This window comes from Phoca vitulina, unplaced genomic scaffold (genome assembly GCF_004348235.1).
Source record: "Phoca vitulina isolate PV1807 unplaced genomic scaffold, GSC_HSeal_1.0 scaffold7, whole genome shotgun sequence".
Taxonomy (NCBI): domain Eukaryota; kingdom Metazoa; phylum Chordata; class Mammalia; order Carnivora; family Phocidae; genus Phoca; species Phoca vitulina.
The window spans coordinates 60,040,057-60,066,234 of record NW_022589710.1 but is presented as its reverse complement, the minus strand read 5'-3'; the positions used below and the strand labels follow the sequence as shown (position 1 = coordinate 60,066,234).

Genomic DNA, 26,178 nt, shown 5'->3' with positions numbered 1-26,178 from the left:
GCCGAAACTGAAAGGTCACCGGGAAACAGCAAAAGGAGGGAAGGAGAACACAGGAGTGAATCGTACGGACTGACAAACACCGGGAGCTTTAGACCCACGAAGAAATCACGTCTCTTTCCCTCGATGAGCACTTCTGCCAGGCCCGGCCAGGACAGTCGCCACCGAAACCCCAAGCGCACGTCCCCAGCGCCGACCCGGACGAAGTGGAGCCAGGGTCTCCCTGAGGGCCGAGGACGCCCCCTCCCCCATCCGAAGTCTCGCTCCTTTCCTCCGCCCTCACTTGCCTCGTCAGTCCTCCCCCAACGCCGTCCACTGCCCTTCCCAACCCCTAGTCGAATCCAGGTTCAAGAGCGAGAAAAGCTGATGCTCGCTCAGAGGCACCCGGGACGACCAGCCAGCAGAAGCCCCCCGATGGCGGCCGCCATTTTGAAACTGGAGGCGAGCCTCTGAGGCGGGGAAGGCCCAGGGCGATACCATCTTCGGGGGGGGTGGGGACGCAGCTGTGGGAAGGAGATGGCGCTTACGACTAAAATCTCGTCACCCTGCGCCGAAGTCTTCTTTTTAAATAAGTTATAATGCGTGAGAGCTAAAATAAGTACAAGAAGAGTCCAACGTCAAAAGGAAGACGAGGTATGGTTTCCCAGCGCCACCCCTCTCTTCGAGCGAGCGGAGCGAATGGCAGGTCCCAAGGCCGCAGCTTCCGCCGGCGCCGGTGGTTGGGTCGTCGCTGCCCTTGGTCGTGGGGTCGTTTTTGGCACCAAGGCCGCAGGTGGGTCCGGGGTCCAAGATGAGCCGAGGCGCCGCGGGTCCCCGTTGTGCAGGCGGGGAGGGTCCACCTCTAGGGAAGCCCTCGGCGGCGGCGGTGTCTCTAGGCGAGGGGTGGTGCGGGCCTCCCCTGGGTTTGCGAGCGGTGGAGACGGGAAAGTGAAATGGGGGTTTCTTCCCGTGGACACGTGGGCTCACGTTTCGCACCTGACGGCTTTTGGAAAGGGCAGTGGGAGGCTGTCATTACTGGAAAACGTCTTTGGGGATCACCCGGTGACTGCCCCGGCCGGACCGGAGAGAAGACAGGCCGGGATCACGCTCCTAGGCTGGAGGGAAGGCGCGAGCATCCCAGATTCGTCCAAGTTTCAGCGTTCTGTCTCGGTGCTCAGGATTGGAAACTACCCTCGTTCTCTTCCAAATCGCAAACCCTTTTGAGCCGACCATTCCACACACAAAAAATCACTTTTTAAAAACGTAATACTTAATTTATACTAGGTTATTAAGACACGGTTGGTTCCAGACCTCAAAGAGTTCAGTTTCTCCGAGCATCCAGCACTGCTTTTCATAGATTATGTATTGTTCAAAAAAAAAAAGAGTCGATCTAAAATGCTGTGGGGACCAATTAGAGATTAGGATTTAATTTTTGAAATATTTATTCATCTACGTTTTACAACATGAATTGACTTATAGAAATACCAGATCCAGTTTTCTTTTTAGAAGTTAGGAGGGAAAAATTGGTTGAAGAAAAAGTAATGTTAGGAAAAATAAGATAACGCTGAGTGAGGTCAGTCTAAATGTTTATCCCTATAGTTACCCTAACAGACAATAAAACAAATAGCTTGGACCAAGAAGTCAGACTGCCTGAGTGTTAATCCCAGCTCTGCCACTTACTGCATCTGTGACCTTAGGCAAGTCGATTGCTCCTGGATTTCCTCATCTGAAAAAAAAATATGCCTACTACATTGGGGACATTAGTGAATACGCACATAGTATTGTGAAGATTACATGAGTTAGGGATTATGAAAAGCAATAAGAACCGTACCTGACAGTGCTATTAAGAGTTCTTTCTAGAGCTAGGCAAAAAATTTGAAACGTATTGGTAACAAAGGATAGGTGATCAGTTACGTGATTCCTTGAGTCCATAAGATAAAAACTAGTTTTTCTTAGGAATACCATAGCAAATCCCAGTTCTGAAGTAAAAGAAGGATTTTTCATGAGTCTTAATAAAGAAGACACTAATGGGGTGCCTGGGTGGCCCAGTCGGTTAAGCATCCGACTCTTAATTGCGGCTCAGGTGATGATCTCAGGGTCGTGAGGTGGTGTTCCACGTCTGTGCTGAGCATGGAGTCTGCTTAAGATTCTCTCCCTCTCCCTTTGCTCTCTGCCCCCTCAAAAAAAAAAAAAAAAAAGAAAAGAAAGAAAACACTAATAATGTACAGTACCCTCATGGGCACCCATGTGGATGTCACTCTTTATCCAAACCTCAGCTTGTTTCATTGGAGCCTGTCCCAGGACCTCACTGCCCTTTACCCATCAGATAAAGCCCCCTGTGCTCTTGGGCTCATGACCAGAGTCTGTCTAAATCCCTCCTCCTATCCATTCTCCAAGAAATCGTTGTAGCTCACTTCTTAGGTCCATAAATCTTTGTCCTCCGCAGTCATTCACTCACAGTGAAATACAGAGGACAAATTATGTTCAATGCCACTGCTTCCGAAGTCCATTAAATAGATTATACACATGTAATATGAAATGTCTCATGGACTAACATTTGTCATTTACCTGTTAGCGATGGAATCATGGTGGCTGAACCCAACTCTGGATTTTGAATACACAGAATCCTTTTATCTATCAGTCTTCACTTATAGAGTGTATGTAAGAGCCTATGTGCAGCCAGAGCCTCAGGGGTTTGTCTCACCTCTTCTCAGATTCTCAGACTAGAGCCAGACAATAGCTACTTGCCCTGTTGGAAGAATGCCAACAACAATATGGCTTATAGCCCACAGGTGTCCATGGGCTTATTTAGAACAGTCTTGGGCTAAGTCAATAAGCACTTTTGTTGTTGGTTAAAATACAGATAGTATCTGACTCACCTGTGCTGAGGGTTAGGCTTGACCCCCTGTTAAGAAATTTGAGGAACCTGTGAGGGTTCCGTCAGGGGACCGAATATATGGCCACTTGACTTCTACAGAGACCTACATTGTCTAGTATTTTGCAGTTTTGTGCTTTCAAAGTTATATTAGTTGATTAAGGCATGTATTGTTATTCCTGTACTTGACTGGTTCAAGTTTATTAAACAAGTAAGTGGCTAACTTGGTGGGCACTTGGTCAGATTCACAGAGTGCTTCAGTATCTAAATGCAAATAACGTTACTTAAGGAAGGCATAGTGCTAAGAAAGCCACCATCCTCTAGGAAATAAGGTTGCCCAAGAACTATTTTCATCAAATCATCTAAAAAGTTCTTTCAGCTATAGGTTTTTCCAGTCCCAGAAGGAAGGAGGACCGAAAGTACCTATTTTGTTTGTTTTAAAGATTTATTTATTTGAGCGCACGATCTCATGAACGGGGAGAGGGGCAGAGGGAGAGAATCTTGAAACAGACTCCCCGCCAAGTAGGGAGCCTGACCTGGGGCCCGATCCCACAACCCATGAGATCACAACCTGGGCCAGAACCAAGAGCCTGATGCTCAACTGACAGCCACCAGCCTACACCCCCCGCCCAAAAGTCCCTATTTTGATAAAGGCTCCACAGATGTTTTTGATATGCAGTCAGGTTTGAGAATTCCAGCTGTAGACGGTAGACTAAACCTTTAATTAATGACTAAACTGTAAGTTATGTATTTTAAATAACTTGTTAACATTACATAGTTTTCCAGATTGGAACCTGCTGTATGTAATATTACACTTTATCATATAGAGTATAGAGTAATTGTGCAACTGTTAACTTCATGGCCATTTTCTTGCCCGGTACCTTTAGATAGTGATGAAGTTTGAGAAATAAAGAATTGAAATGTGTTAAGTGTGAGAACCAGTGTCTTAGGAGAGGCAGGAATCCAGTCTACCTAACCCTAGCATAGTTTAGTGCTGAGCACTTTTGTCGGCAGTATTCTCTTACCAGGGTGTTGTCACATGCCTTCTCAGCCATTGTATGTGATTTATTCATCTTAGATTCATGCGTAGGCAGATACATTTTGATTTCATCTTTAGGTACAAGTTTTTGCAGAAACTGACAATTCAACTTTTTTTTTAATTAAGGCAAATTTATTTTCCATATGGTGACTTCTAGTTCTAGTCCTCCTCCTCTACCTTTTAGAAAACCTTAGAACTTAAAAGCCCTTAAGTACCATAAATATCAATTCGAGAAGAGGTCTTTGAGAGAGATATTGAGATCTAATAGAAAAAGATTTTTGGAGGAAACCTGAGCTTGGATTCCAGCTCTGTACTTAATACCTGTTTAGGTTAAGCTGTTTTCTAGTCTATAAAATGAGGATAATAATAGTTATTTCATGTTATGTATAAGATTATATGATGGCCCTGGTACCTAGTAGTTATTCTATAAAAGTAAATTCCCTTCTGACCCTATCTTTTGTAAAATCTTTGAGTTGATATTGAGATCTACCATGACATTGTTGAATGCAGTGGTTTTTTAAAATTTCTCTCATTTTATTTCCTTTCAAAAATTAGTTTTCAGCTTTGTGCATTAGCAGTATTGTAGCTAATGGGGTTTATCTGAGTCACAACTACTGCTAATTGAAAAATTAGTTTTCTTTTTTTTTTAATTTTTTATTGTTATGTTAATCCCCATACATTACATCATTAGTTTTAGATATAGTGTTCCATGATTCAATGTTTGTGCATAACACCCAGTGCTCCATGCAGAACGTGCCCTCCTCAATACCCATCACCAGGCTAACCCATCCTCCCACCCCCCTCCCCTCTAGAACCCTCAGTTTGTTTTTCAGAGTCCATCGTCTCTCATGGTTCTTCTCCCCCTCCGATTTCCCCCCCTTCATTCTTCCCCTCCTGCTACATTGTTCTTCTTTTTTTTCTTTCTTAACATATATTGCATTATTTGTTTCAGAGGTACAGATCTGAGATTCAACAGTCTTGCACAATTCACAGCGCTTACCAGAGCACATACCCTCCCCAATGTCCATCACCCAGTCACCCCATCCCTCCCACCCCACCCCCACTCCAGCAACCCTCAGTTTGTTTCCTGAGATTAAGAATTCCTCATATCAGTGAGGTCATATGATACATGTCTTTCTCTGTTTGACTTATTTCGCTCAGCATAATACCCTCCAGTTCCATCCACGTCGTTGCAAATGGCAAGAGCTCATTCCTTTTGATGGCTGCGTAATATTCCATTGTATATATATACCACATCTTCTTTATCCATTCATCTGTCGATGGACATCTTGGCTCTTTCCACAGTTTGGCTATTGTGGACATTGCTGCTATAAACATCGGGGTGCACGTACCCTTTCGGATCCCTACTTTTGTATCTTTGGGGTAAATATCCAGTAGGGCAATTGCTGGATCATATGGTAGCTCTGAAAAATTAGTTTTCAATAATGATATCTTTAAAGAATTCTGCTTTTGGCATAATAGTATAATTATATTTGTTTTAGCATTGTAAGAGGTTCTAAAAAATATTTTACACGTGTAAAAGTTTTAAATTAATAGTTGGAGGGTGCAAATATTCAGCTTTTGCAGGTAAAATTTTCCGGGGTCCAAGATGAGCGGAGGCGCCGCGGGTCCCCATTGTGCAGGCAGGGAGGGTCCACCTCTAGGGAAGCCCTCAGCGGCGGCGGTGTCTCTAGGCGAGGGGTGGTCCGGACCTCCCCCGGGGTTTGCGAGCGGTGGAGACGGGAAAGTGAAATGGGGGTTTCTTCCCGTGGACAGCTGGGCTCACGTTTCACGTTTTAGTCTAGTATTTTTTATACTCTCCATTTCTCTGTGCTATACCATATCAGACCACTAGTGGAGCTAAAAAGAAAGTTAATTGATTTTAGTGCAGTGCAGTTTTTATACTAATCATTGTCACCTGTATAATTGTCATCAAGTAGATTTTAAGTTGTATACTACATTCTGATGCCAAAGCAAATTTGAAGAGGCTTATTATGCTTGTAACATCTATCTCCCATATTCAGGGCTATCCTCCTTCAGATGCAATTTTTTAAGATATTTCAAAAGCAGTTACATTTCTGATAATCTTTTTTTTTTTCCTAGCACTCAGGATGAATGTAATTCAGATTGTTCGTGACCACTGGGTACATATACTTGTGCCCATGGGGTTTGTCCTTGGATGTTATCTAGACAGAAAGAATGATGAAAAGCTGACTGCCTTCCGGAACAAGAGTTTGTTGTTTAAAAGGTTAGTTTGTACACTTTTTAAATGAACAATTAACCAGTTCTTGGAAATAAGCCTTTTTAATATCATATGTGCCAAAAATAAACAGAAGGGGTAAATTTTCCCCCAAGGACTTATATTTAAGTTATGTTATTTTGCAGCATTAGTTGTTGTTTAACCCTTCTACAAAACAGTATGATTATTTTGGAATGCCAACAAGTCTTCAGTTTATGAACAGGCTATTTCAAATGTTTGAAATTTTTTTTGGCATTCAGGATGCACTGTAATACAGAAACAAAGTTTTAAACCAGCTCATCAAAGCCTTTAATATAGCTTTCACATATTATCATATATTATCTTACTTAAGCCAGAACATAGCTGAAATCTGTGGCACTAATAGTGGCTTGGTGCTATATTCGCAGCAACACTGCTTGAGAGCTTTAGACGTGGTGGGTGAGTGATCAGAAGGCAGCTGGCTGCTGCCTGGTCCCAGTGTGTCTCTGGAGATGGCTCTTTTGGCAGCAGAGAGTTAGTTAGCAAGACAGGGTGTCTGCCACTGGGTATGCAGCGAGGTGGGAAGAAGCTCAAGGGACCAGAGGCTTGAGCAGCACTCACAGTCAGTATGGAGAGGAGGTTTACAGTTAAGGATTTTAAGAAAGATAAAATGAATTAGAAAGGGTTTAGAAAACCTCAGATCAACTCATTGAGAGGATAATCGCTTTCGTACAGACTAAGAAATTGCAGTTCCTTAATCAGGAAAAATGAAATCAAAGGGATGCATGAGAGACTAGAATGAGTATGTTGAGTCTATATAAAAATTTTAATGGGTCAATTTAATAGAATATAAAATATAGAATTTAAAAGAATATAAATAGAATATAAAATATTGAATATTCTTCTGACTCTCTACCCCCCATAAAAATTAAATTTGTACTTTTTCCTTTCTTTCCTTTTTAATTTCTACAGGGAATTGAGACCCAATGAAGAAGTCACCTGGAAGTAAAGGCCCCGTGACTGAATTACAGAATGTTCACATTTTAAAAATTAGAAGAGAAATAAAAACACATTCATTATTTAATTTGAAGTGTGATTCTTTTTATGCCGAAGCAGTCTTCCACATTTCAAGTAATAGGCACACTTAGCTTAAAAATAAATTATTGAGTACTTGATTGTGTATTGATGTTAAATTTACAATTAGTGTTTCATTTTCTTTTCCTCATTTTAGACCATAGTACTATTAAATTGTATAGCCAATTTTTTCCTCAGATATTTTTCAGAATTTTTTTTTTCAAACTGTGTGCTTTAGAAGGATGGTACTAACAGAAAATTTTAGTGACCTTGAGTTTGGCAAAGATCTCTTAAATGCAACACATAAAGTATGAACTAGTTTTAAAATTTTTTGCTTTTCATAATACACTTATGAAAATGAAAATGCAGCCATAAACTGGGAGGAAATACTTGCAAAATGTAATATACAACAAAGAACTTCTATCTAGAATATGTAAAGATCCCTTATAACTTAGTAATATAACCCAATTTTAAAAATTACTCATTTATTTAAGTAATCTCTACACCCAATGTGGGGCTCAAACTCACAACCTTGAGATCAAGTCAAGTGTTCTTCCAACTGAGCCAATCAGATGCCCGAACCCAATTTTTTTTTAAAGATTTTATTTATTTATTTATTTGACAGAGAGAGAGAGGGAACACAAGCAGGGGGAGTGGGAGAGGGAGAAGCAGGCTTCCTGCTGAGCAGGGAGCCCGATGCAGGACTTGATCCCAGGACCCCGGGATCATGACCCAAGCCGGAGGCAGACACTTAACGACTGAGCCACCCAGGTGCCCCCCGAACCCAATTTTTTAAATGAGCAAAAGAATCTTTTTTTTTTAAGATTTTATTTATTCATTTGACAGAGAACACAAGCAGGGGCAGTGGGAGACAGAGAAGCAGGCTCCCTGTTGAGCAGGGAGCCCAGTGGGAGACCTGATCCCAGGACCTGGGGATCATGACCTGAGCTGAAGGTTAACTGACTGAGCCACCCAGACACCCCTGAGCAAAAGATTTTAATTGACGCTTCACAAAAAAAGATAGGAGGATGGTAAATAAAGCACATGAAAAGACTCCCAACATCAGTAGTCATTAGGGAAATGCAAATTTAAGCCACAATGAGATACCACTACACATCTATTAGAATGTTTAAAATCAAAGGACTGATCCTGTTCCTGGTGTTGGCAAGGGTACAGAGCAACTGGACCTCACACACTGCTGGCAGGAATGTAAAATGTAGCTGCCAGGAGTTGTACCACTTTGGAAATCGGTTTAGTGGTTTCAAATGAAAATAACACCTCCCATATGACCCAGCCATTCCACCCTGAGGTATTCGTCCAAGATAAAGGAAAGCATATGTTCACGCAAAGACTTACATGAATGTTCATAGCAGCTTTATTTATAATAGCCAAAAATTAGAGCTAACCCAAATGTATATCAACAAATAGATAAATTGTGTTAAATCCATACAATGGAATACTACATTAAAAAAAGGAATGATCTATTGCTCTGACGTTGATGAATTTCAAATTAATTATCCCGGATGAAAGAGGCCAGACAGCACACACTTTATGGTTCCACTTATATAAAATGTTAGACACTGTAAACTATAGTAACAAAGCCGACTAGTGGTTGCCTGGAGGAGCAAAGTGCAGAAAGGGGTTAGAGGTAAGAATTACAAGGCGGCACAAGGAAACTTTGGGGTATAGGTTGTTCATTTTCTTGTTTGTTGGTTCCACAAGCATGGTTTCACGTATGTTTACATGTCATCTGTTGTATTCAACTACCTCTTTTCAGAAAACATTTTGTTTTAGGTCATACTGAATTTAGGAGAAGTAACATTGCAATAAAATGATACTCCCTAATTATCACTGATAGGGTCTTCGCCAATGTAATTAATTAAAGATCTCAGTATGAAATCACCCTGGATTAGGGTAGGACCTAAATCCAGTCATTGGTACTTAGAAGGCGCAGAAGGAGGAAGGCCACATGAAAACCAAAGCCAAGGTTGGAGTTCTGCAACCACAAGCCAACTAATGCCAGGAGCCTCTAGAAGCTGGAAGAAGTGAGGAAAGGATTCTCCCTGTGACCATCGAGCATGGCCCTGCTGACACCTTGGTTTCAGACTTCTGGTCTCAAGAACAGTGAGAGAATAAATTTCTGGTTTTAGCCACCAAGTTTGTGATGATTTGCTGCAGCAGCCATAGGAAATGAATACAAGCACTTTTTTTTCTGAATAACTAATACATTAGTTTAAAAGTCAAGAATAAAACTGTATACTGTGAGAAGTCTCCTTCCCATCCCTGTCTCCTATATGCCTAGTTCCCTTCCCATCTCAAACACATACATAACCTCTGGGTTTTCTGTATATTCCTCCAGAGATTTGTAATGTATACGAACAACAACAAAAAAAAATAGATACGTGTTTCTGTACACACTTTCTTTAAAAATAAATCGGGAAAAAATGGTTTGCATATTTTTTCACTTCATGAGACCATAATTTGTTTCCCCAATTAGGCCACAGTTCCTTAAGAACATGCATGGACTGTTTTCCCCAATGCGGGAGTGTAGACTGTGCACACAGGGGCATTCAGAAAAGGGTAACTAAATCCTACCCTTGAACACCTGGTCCTCACTGGTACTCTCCATTTCCTTACCTCCTGCTGCCCCTTCTGTTAGTCTGAGCCTGCACTCACCAATGTCCCCAATGGTCTCCATAGCAACACAATTTAGTGGACTCTTGTAAGTCCTTATGTTGCTGGACCTCTTGGCAGCAACCGACACTGATTCTTGAAACATTCCCTTCTCAGGGCTTTGATAATTTCACTCTCCTGCTTTTCCTCTCTTCTCCTTGGCTATTCCTTCTCTACCCTCAGGGTTCTACTCTAGATCCTCTTTTCAATCTCTTCCTTTTCCCCTAGATGATTTTATTCACTAACTCCCCATTCTACAGCAAAACCAAGCCCCTGAACTCCAGACCATTTAGATAGATAGAGATAGATAGATAGATGATAGATAGATAGATAACCTCCACTCATTACTCGTCTTACGTATCATAGGTATTCCCCAAACTTTGCCCCTTCCTCCAGTATTCCCTATCTTAGTGAATACTATTCCTGCCACAGTGGCTGCCTAGGGCAGAAACCCAGACATCATCCCTAACATTTCTGTGTCCCTCACTCTCCACTCTCACCAAGTTCTGTTGAGTCTCCCCACTTACTAATCATCTCTCAAAATGGTCTCCTCTCCACTGCAGGTCATTATTCTTGCCCAAACACCATCATCTCTCCCAAGATTCTTTCCACAGCATCAGCTTTTTTTTGCAACTAGAGTGATCTTTATAAAATGCAAATCTGAGCGTCTCTTCTTTAAAAACTTTATATAACTCCCCAGCTGTCTTTAAAAAGCATACCTTCCTTAACCTAATTTCAAGGTGCAAAATCTGCTTCTTTTCTACTCCTCCAGCTTCATCAAACCCCTTCCCCCACTTTACTGGACTTTTCAGTTCCCCCAAGTCATGTTTCCTCTTCAGGGTCAGAATGCAGACTCTTAGAAACAATGTGTCTGGATTTAAACCCCAGCAAGGGCAACTCACTAGTTGACCTTGGAGACAGTTCTTTTCTTAACCTCCCTGTGCATCAGTGTCCTCATGTGTAAAATAGGGATCATAACAACACCTACATCAAAGGTCGTTGTATTAAATTCGTTAATATATGCAAAGTAGTTAAAAAAGAATGCCTACCCTACAGTAAGCTCTTTATAAATATTAATTACATTTTTACACAAGCGCTAGGTGTTGGGGGATGCAATGACGTCTTTTTCTTAATCAGGCTTTCAGTGGGGAAAGAGGAGAAAGATAGTAAATAATTATATGTACATATGATAAGCAGAAAGTACAAAGTGGAAAACATAAAAAAACACAGAACCCAGGCGTTCCTTATCCAGACCCCTTAATAGCCTAAAAATCCATAGCAATGGGTGGGAAGCAGAGAAGTTCCTCCAGACCGTAGGTGGCGCTGCAACACCCCCAGCCGGCCAGATAAAGGGATATGGGAGGACCCGCTACAAAGGTCACGTGTGCTCGCATTTACCGCCCTGGCGTTCACTCGCTCTTCGTTCCACGTGATTCATATCCTCGGGGATGATTGGTCTGTACGAGGCACGTGGGCAGGGGCGACTCGAGGCGGGGCGGGGCAGGGTGGGAGGAGGGGTGGGGCCGAGGGGCGGGGCTGGAGGGGGGTGGTTCGGCGCGGGGGCCGTTGGCTCCAGACAAATAAACATGGAGTCCATCTTCCACGAGAAAGTGAGTGTCCGCGTTCGGTGGGGAGCTGTCTGCGGTGCAGTGGCTGCGGTGGGGCGTGGTATCTCCTCTTCCGGGAGCGCTGGCGGGGGCCCGAGTCGCCCGCATCCCAGTCTCGCCGGGCGGAGGAGCTTCATAGGGAGGGGAGCTTCACCAACGCCCCCACAGCACCCTGTGCCCCGGAGGCGGGTGCCCGAGGAGTCCCGGGCCGGGGGCGCCGGGGAGCTGGGAGGGAGTGAAGCAGGGCCGGGGGCGCCATGGGGCACGGGAGAGGAGTGGCACCGACTGGGCTAGCTCCTGCGCTTGCCCTCCACTTTCCGTGGGATTCGTTCTCCAGTCCCTTCTCCACTCTCCCTAGGTGTCTAGCTAGTCATCTCTTGGACAAGTCCCTCGACCCTTCCCAACTCCACCCCACTCCCCCAGTCCTACTCCTGGCAGAATTAACTTTTCCTTCTCTGGGCTCCTCAATTCTATAGTGGAACCTCCCATACACTTAGATCTCTGGGGTTGTGTTCTTGTCCTCCTGCACTAGGTCCAGGAGCCTCCCGAGGGCGGGGTCCTTGGCTCGTCCCATGTAGGGCCTGACACTTAGGGAAGTGAGGTTGGAAATCCTCCGCGTCCCTAAATAGGGAAGTCGTCACAAGAGTTTTTGTTACGGGATGTTTAGGTTTCATTTCTTTTGGTAGTTGCATCTTTCCGGACAAGGAGGCCAGCTCGTTTATTAGGTATTAGGGGTGGACTGGAATAATTGTGTTGTTGTCCGCCTAGTGTTTGTCTTTTATTCTTGGATGACCACGCACTTGAAGATGCTGTGGCATGTGGAGGAACTCTCTCGTCTTTTCTCACATACATAAGCTATTTGGGTGTGAGTGATACCTTCCTCAGGACAACTTTGGCACATGATATGTTGTTTCATAATAGTTTAATGTTTGGAAAGTGTTGCTGGTGAGGCTATTATTTAGTAGGAGCAAAGGGATTTTGTTTTGTTAAAATACTTGTAAACGATCACTTATCCATTTAAAAATTAACACAAGTCAAAGCCATCAAAGACAAAAGAGGCACAGTATAAATCTGAACAAATTGTTAAAGGGAATGCTTTTCTTTATAGAAAACATTTTAACACGTTGTGGCCCTGGAGTAGACCAGTTTTTATGTGTGGGGAAGGACTCAGTGGTATAGTTATCACTAATCTTTTGATTTGATTGACATGATTTATGAATCTTGGACAAGAGAAATTTAGTTGCTTGGCTAAGGAGACTGGATGAAGAGACCCTACATGTATGTATTTTTATTACTATTTTTCAAAAGCTTTAGTGTAGGGCCAGATGTTTCAAATGGAAAATTTTAAACATTTCCACACCACCTCTTGAGATTCATATGTTTTTATAAATACTGATTGGCGGATATGGGGCTCTATTTGGATAGATTTCAGGGAAGGTAACGACTGAACCACCGGATCAGAAGAAGCTGGGTATTAGCCTCATAAAGGTGTACTTTCTGAAAAAAGTCACTATCAGGGATGCCTGGGTGGCTTGGTCGGTTGAGCGTCTGCCTTCAGCTTGGGTCATGATCCCGGAGTCCTGGGAGCGAGTCCCGCATGGGGCTCCCGCTCTCCCTTTGACAAATAAATAAATTCTTTAAAAAAAAAAAAATTCACCTTCAGCATCAGTCACTAGGCTTAAAGATACTTAAGTACAATTTACCAGGGCGCCTGGGTGGCTCATTTGTTAAGCGTCTGCCTTCGGCTCAGGTCATGATCCCAGGGTCCTGGGATCGAGCCCCGCATCGGGCTCCTTGCTCAGCGGGAAAGCCTGCTTCTCCCTCTCCCGCTACCCCTGCTTGTGTTCCCTCTCTTGCTGTGTCTCTCTCTGTCAAATAAATAAGTACACTTTACTTTTATCATCAACTTAAATGTACTTTATAGATGAGGCTGGTAAGATTTTCGGGGCGTATTTCAAGAATGGAAAGCACCTGTAACCATAGGGCCCATTGTTGATCTCATATACAGTCCATTCTGGGAATGTTTTAGCATAATAAGCCATTTTCTAGCACACTCCCTTCCCCTCTGCCACACACATTTAACCTTTGCTAGAGCCGGAGAACCAGCTTTGGTTCTAAGGAAGCTGTGTACGTAGAAATACCTGCCTACAACAGGCCTTGCAGCTACTTCCTCTTGGGATGTTGGTTTCCCCGTTTTCAGAGTTCTCACTTTGAGTGTCCTTTTTTAAGTTAAACTTAACAGTTGTTTGGTGATCTGTCCCCAGTGCCTAAGATAGCACCTGGCACATAGTAATTGCTCAATAAATATTTTATTGACTCGAGAGTTTCTTGAGCTTCTAAGATGTGTATGGTGCTATTTATTAAAGTAAATAATTTTTCTGTAAATATTTTAGGCTTTGCAGGTTATATATGGTCTCTCATGTATTCTTGTTTGTATGTGTGTATGGGTGTGTTACCCAACCATCTAAAATCATAAAAACCAGGGCGCCTGGGTAGCTCAGTCCGTTGAGCATCTGGCTCTTGGTTTCAGCTCAGGTCATGATCTCAGGAGTTGTGGGGTCCAGCCTTGCATGGGGCTTCATACTGAGCATGGAGTCTGCTTCAGGTCCTTTCTCCCTCTCCCCCCACCCCTGCTCCCCTCTCACATGCATGCTTGCTATCTCTAAAATAAATAAAAACATCTTTAAAAAATAAATAAAAACATCTTTAAAAAATAAATAAAATAAATAAAAAAATAAAATAAAAACCATTCTTAGCTACTGGAGCAGGTTGTATTTGGCTTATAGGCTAGAGTTTGCCAACCCCTAACTTAAATCCTAATGCTAAATGGCCACTAACTGCTGGGTGTTTTGGTTTTTGTTTTGGTTCTGGTATCTGCTTTCTGTCATTTTTGTTACCATTTCTCTTGCTGCCTGCTCTTGGTCCTGTCACTGTGCCATCTCAGTTGGTATTTTTAATGTAATGTGAACTGAGAATGTTAATCAGACTTGTTGGGATTGTGTTTAAAATTAATGAAAATACTTAAAAGATGCTGAGCTTTGACTATGATACTCACTTTGCCCTTTGGTGATTGTTGGTTTCTAATTGTCTTAGGATATTTGAGGTTTAGGAATAACCAAATTCCAAATGAGTGCCCTGAAGAAGTAGTAATGTCACAGACATGAAACTTCTGCCTGGCCTTGAATCCCAGCTCTGCCATTTACTACCCATACGATCTTGGGCAAGTTACTTATTCTGTCTCTCTGCTCCAGTTTCCTCCTCTGTGGTGTGAGGATAATAAAGTGTCTACCTCAGTTATAAGCACTTGGAATGCTTCCTGGCCAGCAATATAGACATGCTGGTTATTGTTATTCAGTTGTGTTTGCTGAACCTCATAATAGGGAGTGAGACCTTATCATCACTGAGATGAGATGAAGATCTGCTAGGTTGATTGTGTGGTCCTTTAGGTTAGACCATTTCTGAGCACACACCCTTAGGTTTATGCCTGGTTTCTGTTGTAACCTGTTGTAATCAGTAGTATCTCGGGGAATTTGAACTAGTTGCAGGTTGGTCCTAAAGACTTTGGGGACAGTGAGGGAATGATGTGGTTACAGTTACCATTTGTGGTATCTTGGTAGGGGCACCTGGGTGGCTCAGTTGGTTAAGCGTCTGCCTTCGGCTCAGGTCATCATCTCAGGGTCCTGGGATCAAGCCCTGCGTGGGGCTCCCTGCTCGGCGGCGGGGAGTCTGCTTTTCCCTCTTCCTCTGCCCTGTGCTTTCTCTCTCTCTCTCAAGCAAATAAATAAAATCTTAAAAAAAGTAAAATAAAATATCTTGGTAAAGCTGAACCTACAGTTTGTTCATCCTCTGATCCCAACACAATAAGTCTGGGCCTGAAATCATGGAATTTCAATACTGCTGAAATTTGACTATGGCACAGATAAACTTCTATCCAACTTTGGTTAAAGCTCTGTGAGAAAGAAGAGGGTGGGGATAAGTTGGGCGCAGGGAATGCATAATCTTAAGTGGTGCCCTGGTACAATTTTTTTTGGTTCATATAGAATTTGATTCATCTTGTGACTTTAAAAAATGATTTTAAATTTGGACTGAACAATTTGTTCTTTTCTTCCATTAAATTGTATTAGAAGTACAGAACTTGATATTTCCTATAGCAGTACAGTTTTACTTAGACAAGGTTTGATTTTAAGTGCTTATCTTTTTGTATTTCAAAGCTTTTTTATAGAGAGAATTTTTAAACAAATAGTTGGATTCACAATTTCAATCTATGTATTAAATGTGAGTAGTTTGAGAGTACCAAGTTGAGGCATGTATCCTGACAGCCGGACAGAAAATTTGCATTAGAATTGTTACCAGAAAATCCAGTGTCTGGTCACCATAGTAGGTAGCTCTTGATATGTGAAATAGCTGTATCTTAGAAGAGGTCTTTTTGTTGTTATTTGAATTTTTTTACGTGTAACAGTCACATGTTGGGGGCACACAGATCATCAGAGTACAGCTCAGTGAGGTCTCACAAAGTGAAAACACATGTGTAAATAGTTCTTAGATCAGGTAACAAAACATTTACCTGCATTCTATAAGCTCCCTTTAGGCCCTCTTCCAGATACTTTCCCTCTGCCGTACCTTCACCCCTGCAAGGGTAATCACTATCCTGAATTCTAACATCAGAGTTTAGTTTTGCCTGTTTTTGAGCTTTTGTAAATAGAATCATATAATGTGTACTCTCTTGAGTCTGTCTTCTTTTTTTTTTTTTTTTTTAAGATTTTATTTATTTAGAGAGAGCGAGCAAGGGGAGGGGCAGAAGGAGAGGGAGAGAGAATCTCAAGCAGACTCTGCTGAGCGTGGAGCCCAATGTAGGGCTTGATCCCATGACCCTGAGATCATGACCTGAGCTGAAATGAAGAGTCGGACACTTAACCAACTGAGCCACCCAGGTGCACCTTGAGTCTGTCTTCTGTAACATTGATTGATCCATATTGTTGCAGGTAGTTGTAGTTAATTCATTCTCATTGTCATATAGTATTCCCTTGTGAATATAACACAATTTACCCAGTCTACTGTGATGGGCATCTGGGTGGTTTAGGTTGGGAACATTATGAACAGTGCTTCTGTGAACATTTTTATAGATGTCTTTTGATGAATGTATATTTACATTTCTGTTGTTGGCATTATGGCCTAGTAGTAGAATTGCTAGATCATAGGGTTGGTATATGTTAAGCTTCAGTAGATACCCCAAATAGTTTTCCAGAGTGGTTGTACTAATTTACATGTCTATCAGTAGTATACAGTAGTTTTAATGTCTCTAATCTCCAACATTTCAGCTATTTTGGAGAATGTGTAGGAATAACATATTGTGGTTTTAATATATCATTCCCTGATGGTTAATGAAGTGGAGCATCTTTTTGTGTTTTTTAGCCATTTGGCTATCTTCTTGTGAATACTTACTTGTCTTGCCCATTTTTCAGTAGAATATTAGTAGGATGTCTGTGTCCCCCTTCAATTCACATTGTATTATTCAGAGGGAGTTGCTTTCTGGCAGCAGGAATACAGTAGAAGGAAAAAAGATAGAGACAAGTTCTCTCTCACTATGTGGCTGTGACTTGAGAGAGAGATTGTGTCTTCAGCTTCAGGCTACTTATTCTGTACCAAAATATGAAGATAAGCTTATCTCGGTCCCCTGTCTCACACTCAGACTGTCTCAGTGCTCCGTTCCTATTTGTTGTATGCATATACCCTGTATCATCTTCAGAAGCTGAATTTTGTTCCTAGAAAATTAATTCATCAGGAAAAATATGTGTCTTGCCAGGTGTTGCTCTTTGGGGTCATCGTCTGTTGAGTAACATAGCTCAGAACAAATTGCACAAGGTAAGACAGGCTGGATTAAGGCATAGATACTGGGGAAAAGGAGAACTTAGAAGGCCAGGGTTAGCAGAAGAAAAGTGTTCTCATCTTCTGCCATCATCCTGCAGAGGGGTCTGTGTTCACAGGAAGGGATCTCATCTGCCAGTGAATCTCCCTTTTTATAAGGCAAGTGTGGGAAGGTGGCATTGTTGTGGGGAGTGGGGTGATAGGCAGACTGCTCAGTGCCAGGCAACTTGGATTTAGATTTGGGGTGCCAGTCGTGTGAGCGCCAGCTGCCCAGCACTTGAAAACCCTGGGGCCCATGGGAAATTGTACTCCCTCCACCCCCCACATAGGAAGCCGGTGATCCCAATGATCCCATGGTTGCTTGGATGCAACTCTCCTTGCTGGTTTGTCTGGAAATGAGCTCCAGGGGTGGTTTTTGGAAGTTTTGCTCATTGTACCGTACTACATATACATTTTGCGCTGAGTTTCCGGAAGAGAACCTTGGCTTTGTTAGCTACAAGTCTTCATTAACGTCAAATGGGATCTTTCTTACCTGTATCAGTTCTTGAGATTCTTTTGTTCATTGATTTCAAATTCCTTGAGTAAGCATTTAGATTGAGTAGATTGTCTTGTTAAAAGAATACAAATGCTCTAGGGGTTAAAATTCCATTTCAGCATTTTTAATTTGCCATGGAACCTCCAAAGATGTATGTATCTTAGGTACTGAAAATGAGAAGTGCTAATATTTTTTATAGAGTAATTTCTAGTAAAGTGTGAAATTTGGCATATCTGATAGAAAATGATATTTGTTTAATATAAATCATTCTTAAGTTTTTGATCATATAACTAAATAATTGTAGTTTCATTAGTGGTAAAATTATAAAATAAGTGTTAACAAATAAAAACTCATGCACTTATGTTAATCATGCTTATCTAAAGCCAAAAAGGTTCAGTTTGGCTGCCTTAAGTTAATGATTAAATTCCTCTTTAGAGGAAGCTACTGTACAAATCTGTTTAACGAGTCACATTTGAATTTTTTCTTTTGGAAATATTAGCAAGAAGGCTCACTTTGTGCTCAACATTGCTTGAATAATCTATTGCAAGGAGAATATTTTAGCCCTGTGGAATTATCTTCAATTGCACATCAGCTAGATGAAGAGGAAAGGATGAGAATGGCAGAAGGAGGAGTTACTAGTGAAGACTATCGCACATTTTTACAGGTACTGATTTTAAACTCACTAAATCATGTTTTTTTTTTAAATGTGGGTACTGTTTAGAAAAGGATGCACCATTCTTCCTTATGGGGCTCTGACTTGTTAATTATAACTGTGCTCTTGACTGTATAAATGGGAACGCACAAGATGTTATTTTAAATATGCACACTAATGACAGTTTTTATCCTTCTCTCCCCACCCTCAACTCCCACCTCAACTACCTATCTAAATTAAACAGCAGCCTTCTGGAAATATGGATGACAGTGGTTTTTTCTCTATTCAAGTAAGTAGTCACAAGCGTGTACTAAGGGTTGTTTATGTCCAGGCCCTGTTCAAGCTGAGGATATGATTGATGTGAATATCTTTTCACAGCCTTTCATGGTCACTGTAATGATACAACCTTCAGAAAGTCCTCCAATAGATAATGTCAAGGAGTATAAGATTATTAAAAAAAATAAAAATGAGCTATAGAGGGGTGCCTGGGTGGCTCAGTCGTTAAGTGACTGCCTTCAGCTCAGGTCCTGATCCCAGGGTCCTGGCATCGAGCCCCGCATCGGGCTCCCTGCTCCGCGGGAAGCCTGCTTCTCCCTCTCCCACTCCCCCAGCTTGTTTCCCTCTCTCGCTGTGTCTCTCTCTATCAAATAAATAAAATCTTAAAAAAAAAAAAAAAAAAAGAGCTATAGAGCACAAGGAAAAAAACTGAAAAAAAGTGTAAGATTATACTCTAGAGTACTAGATTTTTGTAGAGATAAACATGAAAATTAGGATTGTAGAGCCTTCATTTTATTTTATTTCATTTTTATTTATTTATTTATTTATTTTAAGTAGGCTCCACGCCCAGCCTGGATCCCAACGCGAGGCTTGAACTCACGACCCTGAGATCAAGACCTGAGTTGAGATCAAGAGTCAGACGCTTAACCGACTGAGCTACCCAAGCGCCCCAGAACCTTCATTTTTAGAGCAGGGCTTTTTGAAAGGAGACTATTTAATTTACATCTGGATGCTGATAACCGTAATTCCAATAAGTCACAGGATTTCAAACTTACTACTTGTGTAAATTTGAGAAAATGCAACACCTCATTACCTACCATTTAAATCCACCTACCAGGATTGGATTCCTTTATTATGGTCTAAGGCCTTTGCTTGTTTTCTTTTTTTGAAACTTACATCTCCCCCTGAATTCTGAGGGTAATTGTACATGTACTTGTGAGATCCTTTTGTCTGTGGGTCTTTCATTCTGTTTCTGACCCCTGGGAGGTGTGTCCAGAGTTCTTTCAGAACCTCTCCTGAGGAGCCTGTTTCTACAAATACCTCTGTTGCACTCCCCTGTGCTGTCCTGCTGGCCTCCTCGTGCAGCGGCATTTCCGCCCAGCGCTCCATGGGGGACTGCAGCCCGCCGCGGCTGCCGCAGAGCTGGAAGAGGCCGGGGCAGGCCCAGCACCCACCGCTGCCTGTGCACGCAGTGCTGCCCTTGGCGCCCGCTCACGTGTGCCTACTGCGTTGCGTTCGCTTTGTGTCTGTGCTGGTACCTGGTTCACTTCCTGCTTTGTTGGCCACCTTGGAGGGCAGAGAGTGAGTTCTCAGAAATCCTCTTGTTTTCTCAGTTTGAAGTAATCAGATTTGTTTTCTGTGGGGTTTTTTTCCCCCTACAGATTATAAACCCATGATAATAGGAGCTTAAATTCTGAAAGCTTCCGTTTAAATTCCCAGGAAGAACTCCTTTTAATAGACAAGATTTTTGTCACTACTGACATCCCAGGTAGTGAGTTGAATATAACTTTTCTAAAGCAGGACCTGTAGCAGCCAAATTATCGTGCGTATGTATTGGACTAGTTTTTTGTTGTTGTTGTTTTTTAAAGATTATTTATTTATTTATTTGACAGAGAGAGAGAGAGCGAGAGAGGGAACACAAGCAGGGGGAGTGGGAGAGGGAGAAGCAGGCTTCCCGCTGAGCAGGGAGCCTGATGCGGGGCTCGATCCCAGGACCCTGGGGTCATGACCTGAGCTGAAAGCAGACGCTTAACGACTGAGCCACCCAGGTGCCCCTATATTGGACTAGTTTTAAGAATAGTACCCACTGAATAGAATGTACATCTGGATTTTTGAGGCAGTTTTATCTAGGAATTGTGTGCTTCTCTGGAACGTTCCAGAAACCTAGTGTAAATAGCGCTCTTTTCATGCTATTTTTTTTTTTTTTTATGGATTTAGTAGTGTATCTATATACACAGACTTTTTAAAAAACCATAACCTTCTGGGGAAAATTATATATAAAGTACAATTGCTTATACACCTGACATGACTATACTACTTAAATTTGGAATTGATGGTTTAGCTCATGGAAAGTTGCTATTTTTTTAACAGGTTATAAGTAATGCCTTGAAAGTTTGGGGTTTAGAACTAATTCTCTTCAACAGTCCGGAGTATCAGAGGCTCAGGATCGATCCCATGTAAGACTTTTTTTTTTGCTTTTCCTAAATTTGATTTTTAAAATTATAATTTCTTAAAGGATAAAAGTATATTTTGAATGTTTCTGTTGTGATGCTTCCTGTTTCAGTCCCTCAGAGTTTCCTATTAAATCTTTTGGGGATGTCCGTGCACATCTGCGCACTGAGCCTCCCCCACACCTCAGTGTCCGACCACACAGCACAGAGCTGATCCTTAAATGCTGTGTGACGCCAGCACTTTTGCCTGGCACCACTAATCTGCAGAGAGATTTATACTGTTCTGTAATTTCTTAAAAACCAGTGATCCTTAACTATAAGCGTAATCCTAATGTTTTTTATAATACTTGCCAGTAGATAAAGTAAATGAATATGAACTCTACTATTTCAACTTGTGTATGTATTTTTTTTCTTTTTCTAGAAATGAAAGATCATTTATATGCAATTACAAAGAACACTGGTTTACAGTTAGAAAATTAGGGAAACAGGTAATATTTCTCACCTTCCCTTTTTTCTCATTTTGCACTCCATTTGCCACTTAAATGTAAAGGATTGGTACCTTAAAGATGAAGAAACTTACCAGTAATGTGTGTGTCTGGTACGGTTTTAATCTTGATAGAGATTTGCAGTTTTAAAAGACAGTGTCAGTTTCCCTTATAGATTTATTTATAACAACCATACAGAGTTGACTCTTGAACAACATGGGTTTGAACTACATGGGTCCACTTATATGTGGATTTTTTTTTACAGTACTGTAAATGTATTTTCTGTATGGTTTTCTTAGTAGCATTTTCTTTTCTCTAGCTTTATTGTAAAAATAAATATATAAGGGGCACCTGGCTGGTCATAGAGCATGCAACTCTTAGTGTCAGAGTTGCGAGTTCAAGCCCCATGTTGGGTGTGGAGCCCACTTAAAAAAAAACAGTATATGATACATTATACAAAATATGTGTTAATTGTTCATGTTAGCAGTAAGGCATCTGGTCACCAGTAGGCTATTAGTAGTTGAGTTTTTTGAGGAGTCAAAAGTTACATGTGGATTTTCAACTGTGGAATGGGTCAGCACCCCTGATCCCCACATTGTTCAAGGGTCAACTATATCCTAAGAAAAACTTTCTATTTAATACAATACACATGTGGTTACTTTTAGTGGGTTTTTATGTGATAAAGATGTTTTTCCAGTTAACTGTGACTTTATAGATTTGTGTTTAACGTATAGTAGTGTCATGAAGCCTGAAACAACGTCCAGCATGAGTAAAAGTTTTCAATCATGTTAGCTTTAGCATATCAAGATTATTCACATGCCAAAATGCCATGTAATACATACATCTACGGAAAGTCATTTCTGGTTTTGGGTTTTTTCCTTTGTTTTTTTTTGTTTTGTTTTGTTTTGTTTTCAAAAAAGAACATGGAATGTGTCTTGAACAAGCCTTTCTTAAGATCAAGAAATGTACCTAAGATGTCATTTTTGTAAACAATTACCGAAGATCTTTGTATACATGGTACCACTTTTGAAACAATTATTTAAAGTCCTTTTTATTAGAATTTTGAATTTTCGAAAAAGGGTTATTATAAATGATCTAATAAAAAGAAATGAACTCTTGATATGTTCAATAACATGGATGGATCTAAAAATAATTAAGCTGAGTGAAAGAAGCCAGACACAAAATACTACATACTAGATGGTTCCATTTACATAAAGGTCTAGAAAATGCAAATTATTGGGACAGAAAGCAGATCGACCAGTGGTTTCCTGGGGATGAGGAAGGCAAGAAGCAGTGAGAGAGGAGGATCATAAGGGGCGCCAGAAACTCTCTTGGTTGTGGTGATGGTTTCATGGGTGTATGGATATGTTAAACTTCAAATTGGACATTTTAGATGTGTGCAATTTCTCGCATGTCAGTTACATCCCCATAAAACTGTTTTTAAAAATAATACAGAGCAAAAAAGAAAATGAAATCAAGAATGAGTGCATTGGATTAAATCAATAAGAGATCACTCGAAAGCAGAAACCCTACTATTATCTTATAAGTCAACCACCTAGAAGCAGCTTCATGTGACATGGTTATTTCTAAAGGTCCCTCCTGAGTTACAAAGAGCAAGGAAGGCAGCGTGGCATAGTAGAGGCTGACCTGAGTGGGGATCACCTCTAAGGAAAGACCAGCAGGACACTGCCAAGACTATTTAACCTTTGGCTTTTATTTATATATTTTTTAAAAAATATGATCAAGTATTCCTTACTTCTTCTGTATAAGGTAATCACTGGATGTTTCTAAGATCTGAAGACTTTGGTCCCAAAAGTTCCTTTATATTGATTTGCATGTAAACTTAACATCATTATTTTGAGAGGTTTTAAAAATTTCAGTTCTTTATTTTTTTTAAGATTTTATTTACGTATTTGTCAGAGAGAGAAAGAGAGTGAGAGAGCACACAAGCAGGGGGAGCTGCAAGCACAGGGAGAAGCAGGCTCCCCGCTGGGCAAGGAACTCAATGCAGAACTCGATCCCAAGACCCTGGGATCATGACCTGAACCAAAGGCAGACACTTAACTGACTGAGCCACCCAGACATCCCAAAAATTTTAGTTCTTTAAAATTGAATTTTCAGGGCACCTGGGTGGCTTAGTCGATTAAATGTCCAAGTCTTGGTTTTGGCTCAAGTCTGATCTCATGGTTTGTGAAATCCAGCCCACTGAGCAAGGAGTGCACTTGAGCATTCTCTCTCCCTCTGCCCCTCCCCCCCACTCACACTCTTTCTCTCTCTCTCAAATAAATAAATAGACCTTTTAAAAAATATATATAAATAAATAAAACTGAATTTTCACATTTTAAATTACTTTATCTTTGACAAATACAAGAAATGTTATATTTTGACTTATCTTTGGCTCTAATTTATCTTTTTGTTTATAGTTATATTTTTCATTACACACTCTTTTGTATGAGTTAAAAAGATGACTGGAAAAGTTTCTTTTTTTTTCTGTGTATTGTTTTTAATTCCAGTATAGTTAGCATACAGTGTTATATTAGTTTCAGGTGTACAATGTAGTGATTCAACAAGTCTGAAGGTTACTCAGTGCTCATCACGATAAGTGTATTCTTCATCTCCTTCACCTATTTCACCCATCCCCCACTGACCTCCCCTGTGGTAACCATCAATTTGTTCTCTGTAGTTAAGAGTCTGTTTTTTGGGGTTGTCTCTTTTTTCTCTGTTCCTTTGTTCTGTTTCTTAAATTCCACATATGAATGAAATCATACATTATTTGTCTTTCTCTGACTTATTTCACTTAGCATTATACTCTCTAGATCCATCCATGTTGTGGCAAATGGCAAGATTTCATTCTTTTTTTTTTTTTTAAGATTTATTTATTTAGAGAGAGAGCATGAGTTGGGGGGGAGGATCAGAGGGGGAGGGAGAGAGAATCTTAAGCAGACTCTGAGCTAAGCTCAGAGCCCGACTCAGGGCTTGATCTCTTGACCCTCAGATCATGACCTGAGCCAAAATCAAGAATCGGAGGCTTAAACGACTGAGCTCCCCCAGGTGCCCCAAGATTTCATTCTTTTTTATGGCTGAGTAATATTCCTCTGTGTGTGTGTGTGTGTGTGTGTGTGTGTGTGTGTGTATCTTCTATCTTTAGCTATTCATCTGTCAGTGGACACTTGGGCTGCTTCCATAATTTGGCTATTGTAAATAATGCTGCAGTAAACATAGAAGTGCATATACCTTTTCAAAGTAGTGTTTTGGCATTCTTTGGGTAAATACCCAGTAGTGGAATTACTGGATTGTAGGGTAGTTGTATTTTTAATTTTTTGAGGAACCTCCATACTGTTCTCTGCAGTGGCTGCACCAGTTTGCATTCCCACCAGCAGAGCATGAGGGTTCCTCTTTCGCCACATCCTTGCCAACACTTGTTGTTTCTTGTGTTTTTGATTTTAGCCATTCTGACAGCTGCTATCTCATGGTAGTTTTGATATGCATTTCTGTGATGAGTGATGTTGAGCATCTTTTCATGTGTCTGTTGGCCATCTGCATGTTGTCTTTGGAGAAATGAATGACTGGAAAAGCATTATCTCTGTCAAAATCAAGGAAAAGCAATTGGTCATGATGCTGACAGTAATTTTTGAAATTTCTGTATCTTGTGGGTTAAATTAGGAGTCCTATGAAGTAGTGACTAAATGATTTTAACTACATGTGATAGTGGCTTAGTGATGTTTGTAAAATCAGTTGGCAATTATAAATTCTCTTCCTGGAATGTCTAGTTTTCTCACAATTGAAATATTTTTATATTTTATTTATTTAAGAGAGCGAGAGGGAGGGAGAGCGCACACAGGAGCAGGGGGAGGGGCAGAGGGAGAGAGAATCCTTGAGCAGACTGCACTGAGCCTGGAGCCCAACATGGGGCTCAATCTCATGACCCTGAGATCATAACCTGAGCTGAAACCAAGAGTTGGACGCTTAACCGACTTAGCCACCCAGGCACCCCTGAAATCTTTTGACCAAAATTAATCAGCAGTGGGAAAATTTTGTGTAGTTTCATTTTTCTTCAGTATAATGTGATTAGGATTTTGTTGGGCTGATACCTTGAAAAAAGATTTAATTACACCTATCAATAAAGATACGTTAAAGTACTATCAATTTCTATACTCTTTTTGGGAGTGGGAGATTTAAAATTTATGACTTAGAGGCGCCTCGGTGGCTCAGTCGTTAAGCATCTGCCTTCAGCTCAGGTCATGATCCCAGAGTCCTGGGATTGAGCCCCTCATCGGGCTCCCTGCTCCGTGGAAAGCCTGCTTCTCCCTCTCCCACTCCCCCTGCCTGTGTTCCCTCTCTCACTGTGTCTCTCTCTGTCGAATAAGTAAAAATCTTTTAAAAAAAAAAATATGACTTAAAGCAAAATTTTATTTTTAAAACATTTGTAAGGGCATTTAATACTGATAAATCTGCAACACTTAGTTCTTAAAAATCACATTGCTTAATTACTTTAAAAAAATCTTGGTTTTACAGTGTTTCCAGTATTTAGATAGTCTTAGTAAGTTTAGATGGGTTATGTTTATTCTTAACATATGGAACTTCCTTATTACTTATAATGTGCCTTAACTTAAATATTTACAATTTTTTTCCAGTGGTTCAACTTGAATTCTCTCTTGACGGGTCCAGAATTAATTTCAGACACATACCTTGCACTTTTCTTGGCTCAATTACAACAGGAAGGTAAATAAAG

At 41.0% G+C, this 26,178-nt stretch overlaps 3 protein-coding genes across 11 annotated transcripts in view; 2 read left to right on the top strand and 1 right to left on the bottom strand.

Moving 5' to 3' along the window:
- Positions 1 to 426, bottom strand: part of CPSF2 (cleavage and polyadenylation specific factor 2) — a 32,855-nt gene extending 32,429 nt beyond the window's left edge. For 3 of the 5 annotated variants that reach the window (XM_032405810.1, XM_032405808.1, XM_032405811.1), the window contains exon 1: positions 67 to 426. The gene's annotated coding sequence lies outside the window, so the exon portion shown is untranslated. The remainder of the gene's footprint in view (positions 1 to 66) is intronic. The other 2 variants (XM_032405809.1, XM_032405807.1) reach the window with 2 other exon arrangements.
- A 159-nt stretch (positions 427 to 585) lies between these two features.
- On the top strand, positions 586 to 7,192 carry NDUFB1 (NADH:ubiquinone oxidoreductase subunit B1). Its single transcript, XM_032405813.1, has 3 exons — positions 586 to 769; positions 5,994 to 6,138; positions 7,081 to 7,192. The coding sequence occupies exons 1-3, from the start codon at positions 676 to 678 to the stop codon at positions 7,115 to 7,117; spliced, it is 276 nt and encodes a 91-aa protein (XP_032261704.1). The 5' UTR covers positions 586 to 675; the 3' UTR covers positions 7,118 to 7,192.
- A 4,196-nt stretch (positions 7,193 to 11,388) lies between these two features.
- The window catches only part of ATXN3 (ataxin 3), a 37,090-nt gene continuing 22,300 nt past the window's right edge, over positions 11,389 to 26,178 (top strand). For 3 of the 5 annotated variants that reach the window (XM_032405801.1, XM_032405803.1, XM_032405806.1), the window contains exons 1-6: positions 11,389 to 11,465; positions 18,362 to 18,526; positions 18,759 to 18,803; positions 20,882 to 20,967; positions 21,383 to 21,449; positions 26,081 to 26,168. In XM_032405801.1, the coding sequence (XP_032261692.1) occupies positions 11,442 to 11,465; positions 18,362 to 18,526; positions 18,759 to 18,803; positions 20,882 to 20,967; positions 21,383 to 21,449; positions 26,081 to 26,168 (475 nt within the window). In that variant the 5' untranslated portion in view covers positions 11,389 to 11,441. Of the gene's footprint in view, positions 11,466 to 18,361; positions 18,527 to 18,758; positions 18,804 to 20,881; positions 20,968 to 21,382; positions 21,450 to 26,080; positions 26,169 to 26,178 lie in introns of those variants that run through there. The other 2 variants (XM_032405804.1, XM_032405805.1) reach the window with 2 other exon arrangements.